This window comes from Cucurbita moschata, unplaced genomic scaffold (genome assembly GCF_002738365.1).
Source record: "Cucurbita moschata cultivar Rifu unplaced genomic scaffold, Cmos_1.0 Cmo_Scf00031, whole genome shotgun sequence".
Classification (NCBI taxonomy): Eukaryota; Viridiplantae; Streptophyta; class Magnoliopsida; order Cucurbitales; family Cucurbitaceae; genus Cucurbita; species Cucurbita moschata.
Window position 1 is genome coordinate 2,285,645 of NW_019268547.1, and position 10,971 is coordinate 2,296,615.

At 34.5% G+C, this 10,971-nt stretch overlaps 1 protein-coding gene across 1 annotated transcript; it reads right to left on the minus strand.

The window, feature by feature from the left end:
- Nucleotides 1-976: 976 nt before the first annotated feature.
- LOC111464716 (protein argonaute 5) lies at nt 977-7,731 on the minus strand. Its single transcript, XM_023108957.1, has 22 exons — nt 7,132-7,731; nt 6,333-6,547; nt 6,090-6,239; nt 5,874-6,007; nt 5,695-5,801; nt 5,499-5,602; nt 4,830-4,968; nt 4,602-4,718; nt 4,399-4,506; nt 4,242-4,313; nt 3,508-3,630; nt 3,252-3,414; nt 3,034-3,155; nt 2,812-2,949; nt 2,597-2,739; nt 2,428-2,490; nt 2,275-2,338; nt 2,078-2,201; nt 1,913-1,986; nt 1,729-1,823; nt 1,618-1,649; nt 977-1,509 (listed from the first exon to the last, which is right to left on the minus strand). The coding sequence occupies exons 1-22, from the start codon at nt 7,639-7,641 to the stop codon at nt 1,346-1,348; spliced, it is 2,961 nt and encodes a 986-aa protein (XP_022964725.1). The 5' UTR covers nt 7,642-7,731; the 3' UTR covers nt 977-1,345.
- Nucleotides 7,732-10,971: the final 3,240 nt, after the last annotated feature.

Genomic DNA, 10,971 nt, shown 5'->3' on the forward strand with positions numbered 1-10,971 from the left:
GGTGCATGGTCACCAGTCATACCTACTCACGCCGGTATGAGAGCCCAAGTTATGCAAATATGATGTAGTGAAAGGTGCATGGTCACCAGTCATACCTACTCACGCCGGTATGAGAGCCCAAGTTATGTAAATATGATGTAGTGAAAGGTGCATGGTCACCAGTCATACCTACTCACGCCGGTATGAGAGCCCAAGTTATGTAAATATGATGTAGTGAAAGGTGCATGGTCACCAGTCATACCTACTCACGCCGGTATGAGAGCCCAAGTTATGCAAATATGATGTAGTGAAAGGTGCATGGTCACCAGTCATACCTACTCACGCCGGTATGAGAGCTCAAGTTATGCAAATATGATCTACTCACGCTGGTATGAGAGCTCAAGTTATGCAAATATGATGTAGTGAAAAGTGCATGTCATATAGAAGCTAGTTTAGAGCCATAGAACTTAGTTAATGAATATTTTCTACTCACTCATGCAACTACATAGGTGCCACTAGTGAACATAGGGCAGCTACAAAAAATGGTCCTTTTTTTTTATTTTTTTTATTTTTTTTATCAGTGTTATGGTTTGAATATTTAAAATTGATTTTAAATTCTATATTTATGTTCAAATAGTTGTAAATTTTACCAAGTTTTTTTTACCCCACATGACGGTTTGTAATTCAAAGCCTTAAAAAGTGGCATTAACATACTCCTAAATATGTTGATTAAAGTTGGATTCTGCACCTTTTTACAATACCATTCTAGCATATATGTAATGACTTGAAAGGAAAAATCCACCAAAAGAATTTCATTTTTTTACCAAATCTTTCAATTCTTTTCACAAATAAGTTGATGATTCATTAAATAAATAATATAGTACATTTAGGATTCAGAGTGAATTCTAAAAAACGAACAAAAGTGTCAAGTTTAGATAGAAAAATCATATTACGATAATCATAAGAGGTATAGAAAGTATTGAAAACGTGTAGTAGATGTATAGTGCCACAAACTAGCATATGGTTTTCCTTAAAATCAGAAAATTTGCATAGTTGATAGTAAAACCTGGGTATACAACTAGTAGTATTTACATGCACATACAGTAACACCCACAAGAAGTAGAGTATTATATATGTGATATGTAATCCCATTCCCCCCAAAATATAAGCCACAAGAAGCAGAAAAGAACAGAGCAGAGCAGAGCAGCCAAAACCAAAATCCCAAAAAGAGTATTTTTAGAGTATTTTTCTACCTCCGTGCTGCTTCCACCAATTTAGGGACTCATAAGTGCACCAAAATAAGACCCACCCTAAAAAGGAGAGGTGCATCAAAAGCCAGCCACAGCAAACCAACCCAACAACACCTTCAGCAGTAAAACATAACATCCTTCACATTCTCCCTTACGTTCGGCATCTGCTGAACCTGAACAATCCCACCGCCCAAACCCGTGGAACCGCTATCGGATGCATCACCCTCCATGTAGTGACGAGCTCGAAAAGCTGCTAGATGGGCATAGTATGCTGGGGGAACTGCAAACCAAACCCAAACCAACACTTTTTATAACATTATAACCAACCAATGCTAACTTAACTGGGAACTCAGTGATTATGTTATTAGAAAGTTTAAACACATCATACCAATGGAAACAGACCGTGTGCACCTTGCATACCTGTGAAACAACAAAACACCAACACTATAATTCATGCATCGCACACATAAAAGTTGATGAGAACAATTTTAATATTTACGTGTAGCATAGATTATTGGTAAGCATTTGCATCGCATCCGCACTGAAATTGTTTTCGTCGAATAGAACGTGATAATGTGTCGGTCTACTCGTTCCCTACACAGAACAAAAGGTCAATTTAGATTTCAACCAACACAGAAAGAACGTGGTGAGTACATATGTAAAAATGGTGAAAGATTCGCAACCTGTATGCCGGCATGGCTGTTTAAATAGAAATCAAATTCAGTTGGATGACAAATTTTGGTATCAACAACAGTACCTATCATCAAATACAAGAACCATAATCTAAATTATAACTCATGAATCAAGAATCATCTTCCAAAAACCACAAATTAGATAAGATTAATAACCCGGAAGGATGTTTCCACTCCGATCAGTATCGCGGCTGGTGGGGAAAAGACGAGTATGATGCCTCTTTTGCACGACTATAAAGGTAACCGGAGGTTGGTAATCCGCTTCAAGGGAGGCACATGCCTGACTCAAGAACAAAGACTAGTTTAGTTAGTCCTTTATGAAGATCAATGGTAATTTTTTACTACTATCGTACCTTCCTGATTGCATCCATCTCATAAAGTAGAACTTGAGAGAATTGTCCCTCACTTACACCATCTCTGTCAATGGTATAACCAATATCATCAAACAAATGGGATTTAATCCAGCTTCATTCATTTATTCTCCAAAATACAAAAAAATAACAGACCTGTAGAATATTATTCTGTGCGGTTTCAAATTCGTTGACCTTCTAAATGCAATGAAAAGCTCCCTGGCAACCAAAAAATAAATATAAAAATAGTCGAGAAAAGACCGAAAAAAACGATATCGTTTTCAGTAGTTTTCAAACGTTAGATAACTATTCTGCAGCTGCTTACCTAATCATCCCTGCATGCACCAACCCTCTTTGAGGATCTTCAAATTGTTTGTACAAATCTTGTATAATTTCTTCACGGTGAGCTTGGGCTGAAACAATACCCCTATACTTTGTTACCTCAGGCCAGTCCATGGAGGCGACAACCTGAAAGTAACCATTTACGCCTTCACCAAAACAACCATATAAAAAATAGAAAATTAAGCACGCAGAACTTACAGCTGCTATTGAAGGACTAGAGTCCTCTCCTGGTTGCGGGTGCGTGACATCTGCTCCAAAGATTATTGTAGGCTTCTCCGAGACAACAGGAATTTTCCGAAGAATAGCATCAGTTAGGACATTGTTTCTTCCCCCAACCTATATAGATTTTTTGTTCGCTTAAAACGATTAATCAAATGAAGTTATAAAGATAATCTCAACTCTAATAGAGAGCACACAAACCTTAACGTTGATTTTAAGAGCCACATTTTCAAAATATTGCTTGTTTAGCTTCTGTGCCTGCTTAGGCTGGCAACATTGTGAAACAATTCCGAGTTCTGTCTCGCAAATCCTTTTAATCTTCCCTGCAGGGACCAACACAATTAAGAGTTGCCTAAGATAACACCCACATGAATGTATTTAATGAGAATAATATTCTAATGAAGAAAAGATTAGCTCACCATAAGAACCAGTAACATCAGGTAAAATAATTATGAGTAGCTGAAGAGACTTGCCCTTGGGTCCCAAAATGTTTACAGAGTCCTTATGAATACCTCTAAGCGTAGTGTCAATTTGATTTGGATGTGCAGCACGTATGGGAAACAACGGAGCAAGGGCAAAAGCCTTCCAATAGATCTCAAAGCGTATTAATACATTATCAAGAACGAACCAGGACATGTTAACACATTATCAAAAAAGGAAGTTCATAGTTCTTACAATTCCTTTGCTTCTGCACATGTTAACCAACTGCTTGCAAAATTCAGATGGCAAATCTTTATCCAACCGTGAGGAGAAAGTCACACATGCCCAATGTTCTACTGTACCACCATTGATCATTTTCTAATATACCACAAGAATAAGGTTAAAATAGTTGATCAAAACAACATATTTTCACTTCACAAAAAAGGTATATCAAATACTTCCATTAACAGTTGAAAGCTAAGTTGCAAAATTATATCATAACTACAACAAAATGTCTTGAACAATAACAAAGGGCCATTCAATTTTAAGTTTCACAGAATGCTCATAGGTACCCAAAGAATAAGATGTTTGAGAATAATACTTTTAAGAATCATAGAAAACACAATGGAAAAATTATCAAATTTTTATAGGAACAAATAACGTCTGTATTTTTGAGATCAGATTAATTCATAAATTTTATTTAGCTAAATGATATATCCCTCCTCCATTCCCATCTTCTTTCCTATCTCATTCCCTTCATCGAAAGGGCCCATAATAGATTATAAACGAAAAGAAAACTCAATAAGAATTATACCAAGAGGACGATGGGAAAGGGAAAACAAATAAAATATAATCATGTTCTAAATTCCTAATCAACTCCAAACAAATAAGTGAACTAACAGACTCTAGCAAATTAACAAAATGATAACACTCGTGAAGTGGATGATCATCAACCTATAAACCAATGGCGAAATAAAAATTTTGGGCACCTTATTAATCATATTCCACTGACCCATCCGTGGATCAACCCTTGATTCTCCACCTGTTTCATGATAACTGAGCTGCAATATTAAGTCACGTCATCAGATTAAAATTAAAAAATAAACTACTCCAGCATCTTTAAACAGTTAAGATTGTTAAAATTACCGATGGGGATGGCAAAACACGAGCATCAACATTACATAACTCTGATCTAACTTCAATGCCAAAATCCTTAACAATGTCATCAGTATTATACCGATTCCCTTCAACCATCTGCCAAACGAATACATTATAATAATAAATAAATAAATTATACATCAAAACCTGCAAAAGAAAAACGAACAAATGGACAGAAACCATGCTAGTACCGTCTTTATACTCCATTCCCTATTCTCAGGTCTCTGACAAGTCGCTCTTAACAGCTCAGTTACTTGCCGTTCATTCAACTTTTTGGTATATCTCTGCCCGTTAACAATTCTACAAAGCTACAATATCAATAATAAATGGTAAGAAAGGCCTCATCAAAAATTATCTTCCGAAATCTGTATGGCAAGAATCCTTTGAATCATACATATAATCATATCAAACATACATACCTCCATAGGCAAATAGATGGGCTTTGCATCATTACCAGCTTGAATAGCAGGTAGAAATGCTGACCTGAGCTTAACACCATATTTTTCAAGAAAGTATTGACTAACAGAGATTCGGGTACTCTGATTATCAAGAGTAAACCTAAAAAAAAAATCAAGTAAAACAATACATTAAGAAGTCAAAACAAAATGTCGAGAACAATAATTTTATTAGTACCTAGGTAACCACTACTGAACTCAATTTAATACAAAGAATCTTCATTGCAAATATCGGATTCTTCTAAATACAAAAACATGGAATGCAAAAATTATACAAGAGGAATAAAGCTGGAACCAGAGCAATTTATAACAATGTCCTTTGTTCGCGAGCTACATTCTATTGATCATCCAAAAGCACAAATATCATTCATCCAAACATTTCAATCTAGAAAAAACCTAGTTCCTTCAAACATGCACTATGAAAATCAATTCATGTTTCTCCCTCATTCTAATGACAGTTATCTAACAAAATCATTTTTGAGCGAATATCAACTTCCACATCAGTGACCATCAGAACATCACGTCCACAAATGTATATACTTAAATATGAAAAGCTAAAAGAAGATGAGGAATTCAAATGCATTTTCTATGCTAGGTCCATAAGAATATGGAGAAACACAAATATTAACTCACATTAATCTGTCTACAGGCTCTGATGATATCCCAGTAATTTTGTACGTCCTGGCATGCTCCCCACACATTAATGCCACCTTCACACCTCTGAGTACTTTTTTTATCTGACATTAAGCAAAAAAAAACAGCTGCTATATATTATGAAATCTCCACTACAAAACTCTTAGACATCACATGCGCAGACAGTATCAATAACCTTCCGGAAATCCTGATCAGTTGCTGTTCGCAAATTCCTCAAATTGAAATGTTTAGCAATATAATCTGTCACATATATTGGTTCATAAAATGATCTGGCTGACACATCTGCAGTACAGAACTCATGAACGTTAAAAAGAGCAGCAGTGACAGAGTCAATTGATAGTAACAAAGAGTTACCTATATTTAAAGATAGACCCATTTGTACAGGTCGCAGACTTTGATAATATCCTCTCCAATACTCAACACCATTACCAAGTTCACCTGGTTTTCCGAACTCGGTTGAGAAAAATGACCTTCCAACAACTGTGCAACTGGAAAAAAAAAAATATATATAGTTATCACTTCCATCCATGTGTAACTAAATAGAGTAATTGGAGTTTCATATAAACTAACTGGATAGATGGTGTAGTTCTCAGAACTACATCAAGAACTTGAATAGTTTCTTGAGGAGCATCTCGCTGCCGTCCATGTAAAAACTGTCGTAGATGATTGAGGTCTGGCTTGGAAGCAAATTTGATAGTTACTTTGAATTCACGTTCTTTCCTGTAGAGTGAATGACAGATAGTGAATGACAGATAAACTCAATATTGATTATTTATTCATGGACAGAAACATGCGAGGTAACGGAAGACATACCTTCTTGGTTGAGAAGACCCGGCATCATCATTACGGACTAATTTAATAAGAAACTCTTTGGACACAAATGGAAGTTCACCAGCAACATAAACACTTTTCCCACCATCATATGCTAGAAATCTTCCACCTAAATGAGATTCTTTGTACATTTTTGCAAGCTGGTGTATTATGTCTCGGCAGACCTTTTTGGATGTAACCTCAGGTGTAATAGAAACCTAAAACCATAAATACAATTATACGTATGAATGATATAGCCATTAAGTTACTAAGAACACTCCCAAACCAGTAGTAAATGGTTATAACAAATTTTAAGATGACACTTGAAAAGATCAAATGTGGATAACAAAAGTTCAACAGAAAAGATTATATCAAAACTAATTTAATCATGAACTCTTTGGACGAAAATGGATGATGATCAGCAACATAAACAATCTTCCCACCATCATGTGTAACAGAAACCTAAAAGTAAAATTATACATCTGAATGCTCTAGCTACTAAATTACTAAGAACACTCGCAAATCAGTGCATATGGTTATCAAGAAGTTCAAGAGGATATTTCAAAGATCAAATGTGAACAAAAAATTCCCAGAATAGATTACGTCCGTATATCAAATACAAACAATACACCAAAAAAGAACCAAGAATGTAACGACTCGGAGGAAATGAAAAAAAAATATATATAAAGAGCGGGCCTTAATTGCAGTGTATGGAAGATCCTCTCTGTAGCAATGAATCAAATGACAGAGAGTCAACACTCAAAAACATAAGATTAAACGAAACTAACAAATAGAGGCTTACATCGTAATGGTAGAGATCTTTATCTTCAACTTGTACCAGAAAATGATTAGCCCGAACAACAACTTTGCGCCCAATGGTTCCATATCCCGGTCTCTTAGCCACAGTCATAGCCTTAGATGAAGACGGCGGAACATTCTGCAGTACCAATGTCTTCTCCAACTGTGCCTCGATCCTCGAAGAAGAAGCCTCCGGCTGTGAAAGAGCAGCAGTTGTAGAAGATGAAGAAGATGCTCCCGCAGAAGTCTCGAGTGGAGGACGGGAAGCAACCGGAGTAGGCTGAGGAGTCGGAGAAGGAAACTGCTGTGTAGCCGGATGATCCACCCGACCTCCATCTCTCCCACCGCCGCCTCGACCACCTCTTCCCCCACCGCCTTGACCACCTCTTCCACCACCGCCTTGACCACCTCTACCTCCGCCACTTCTACCACCACCACCGCGAGAAATTGCCGGAGATGACTGCCCTCCACGACCTCCGGCACCACGACCACGACCACCGCGCCCACTAGACATTTTACTTGGACGAAGAAATCTGGAGGAAGGAAGGAAGAGAGTAACTTCCGATCGGAGGATTCACAGTTATATATATATATATATATCAACAGAGAGAGAGAGAGAGAGCGAACAGAACGAGAGAAAAGTAGAGGGAAAATGGAAAACAAAACAGGTGACCTTTTTCTTTTTTCTTTTTTATTTTTTCTTTTTTTGTTAAAATTTTGAAACCGATTTTAATTAATTACTCAATATAATTAAATGTAATTAATATTTTATTTAGGGCCAATTTGATTTTAATTTTTATTTACGTTTGGTACTGGATAAAAATACTTTTAAGAATTTCATATAAATAAATATTTTATTTTTATTACATTACTTAAATTTTAAATAATTAATTAATTAATCTTAATTATTTTACTTTTATTCAATTATTCAAATTAAATTTTAATATATGTTGATTTTAATAATTATTCTCATGCAACTAAATTTAATTAAAGTATATAAACTTCTACTATAATAATTAATTGTACATATTATAATTTTTTTTAATTAAATATAATTAATAAAGTGTATTATTTCACTCTAATATATTTTCACCCATATCTTTATTTTACAAATTTAAATTAGGGGTGAAAAAAGGTTAGGCGGGAAAATATTTTGGACCAACCAAATTTTTAAAAAAATTTATACTCGAACATCTCGGTTATGCTACCGGAGGTTTTGGGAAAGTCGGAATAGGAGAGCACTCATCTTGAAATGGGCTTACTACTTAGATGCTTTCAGCAATTATCCGCTTCGTACTTCGCTACCCAGCGTTTACCGTAGGTACGATAACTGGTATACCAGATGTGCGTCTTTTCCGGTCCTCTCGTACTAGGTAAAGGTTCTCTCAATGCTCTTGTCGTGATCTTGTCTTGAATTCTCAAAACTTTAGTCCCTATATTATTAATTTTCGAAATAATCTTAAAAAGTAAAATATAGTTAGAAGGTTAAAAATGGATGTAATTATGAAAAATTAAAAGTAATAAAAATTAAAGAAAAAAAAATGATTAGATAGGTAACTAAAAAGATTAATTTAACGTTAATTTAGGAAGAAAAGAATGGTGCTACATTCCGACGGTTTTTACGACTCTTTTTTACCCTACAGTGCCGGTTAAAACCGACACGTGGAGGTTAATGGTTAGGGAATCCGGTAACTTCTACATCGTGCCCTTAACTTTTAACAACTCGTAGTTATATTGGGCGTGGCTTGCGAGGGAAGCTTTTCGTTTTCCTTTTTTTTTTTTTTTTTTTTTTTTTTTTTTTTTTTTTTTTTTTTTTTTTTTTTTTTCTCCCCAAATTAATTCCACCTCATCATTAAAAAAAATATTTAATTTTTTCATATTTATATTTTATATTTTAAGTTTTATTTTTTTATATACAAAAAAAAATTAATTTTGACTAATTTTCATCCCTAAATTTTCTAAATTTTACGGTATTCTCACTCTTAATTAATTAATTAATTAAGGTTAAATTAAAAGTGAAATATATTCAAATTTAAAAAAAAAATTAATAAATACATTTAATCTATTAATTTAAAGGATTATTTTGTAATTATTTTGTAAAATTAATATTAATTTTTTTATTATAATAATTGTGGTGAATTAAAATTAAGTGTATATTTAGCTACCGTAAAAATAGGTAGTAAATTTGGTTGGTTAGATATTCTATTTATGGGATTATAAATACTATAAATGACAACTATATTTTGAAATCACTATTGAAATGGGAATTTGGAATCAAACCCAAAAGAAATAGCCATTTTGAAATTATATTAAAAAAATTATAATCTTATTAACTAATTAAATAAACCCACTTATTAATTTAACTTCAATCAACAAATAAATTAGTGTAATGTTTTTTATAATCTATATTACGAGTATTTGTCCGTCGAGTTGGTGGGGTCGAGGAATTTTTTTAGATTCAAACCAATGGTTTCTGTCTTAAAATTTTCTTCTTGAACCGAGGCCAGAGGCTCGAGCATAGCCGTAGTTAAGAACGAATAGGCTTAACTCACTCGTGATTGTTGGCCTTAGTTAAGAACGAATAGGCTTAACTCACTTGTGGTTGTTGGTCGAATAGGCTTAACTCACTTGTGGTTGTTGGTCGAATAGGCTTAACTCACTTGTGATTGTTGGGCCTAGTTAAGAACGAATAGGCTTAACTCACTTGTGGTTGTTCGCCGTAGTTAAGAACGAATTGGATTAACTCACTTGTGATTGTTGACCGTAATTAAGAACGAATAGGCTTAACTCGATTGTTGGCCATAGTTAAGAACGAATAGGCTTAACTCAATTATGGTTGGAGAGTTAACTCAATTATGGTTGGAGAGTGAGTGTCACACAATTACAAGTCTGATCAAAGTGCGATGAGTCATAGTGTTTTTTTTAGTATATCTATATTTTAATAATATATTAAAAAATTCATACATTTGGTGACGTGTAAAAATGGTAAGTTTAGTTCTAATTTTTAAATATTGACGTTAATTTATTAAAAAAAAAAGTACATAATTATTAAAAAATATATAAATTTAGTGGTTGTAATATCTTATAATTATTTATAAAATCTATTTAAATATATTAAAAAAAAGAAAGAAAAAAAAACAAATCTAAAAGCTTGAAACTACGAGGAAGCCAGTGGGTGCAAGCGGCACTTATTCCATGGGAGATTGAAAACGACAGCGTTTGGAAAGGATCTGTGTGGAAGCCAGTGGGTGCAAGCGGCACTTATTCCATGGGAGATTGAAAACGACAGCGTTTGGAAAGGATCTGTGTGGACCCCACTCTAGTTGGAGAGTTAGTTTCAATAATAATAATAATAATAATTTATTTATTCGAGAAAATGAAGGAATAAATGGTGGTCCTGCATTCCGTACAAGTTAGTATGTTTCTCTTGTTAGGAAATTAATTCTTTTTTTATTCCATTTCTCCTTTATCTAATCCTTAAACTTTTCAAAATATATTTTTTAATTAAATTGTCGCTATGCCGATCATTGTAGCTAGCCCATGCATTACTAGAAATCACGACTCTTCACAATTGTATGATATTATCCACTTTGAACAACATAAGCTCTCATGGTTTTACTTTGGGCTTCTCCAAAATGTCTTATAAACCCATGATCATTCCTTAAATTAGCCAATGTGGGACAATCCTCAACATGCATACCAGCATTCGCTTTGTCAACCTAGCTCGATCGACATGCGCGTACTCAAATCAACATACTCTTTTGGTGTGTGCACCAGCCATCCAGCTGTAGCCCTAATCAGGGGTCGCATGTGACTCATTCTAGTCGATTTTCAGTGTTCAGCT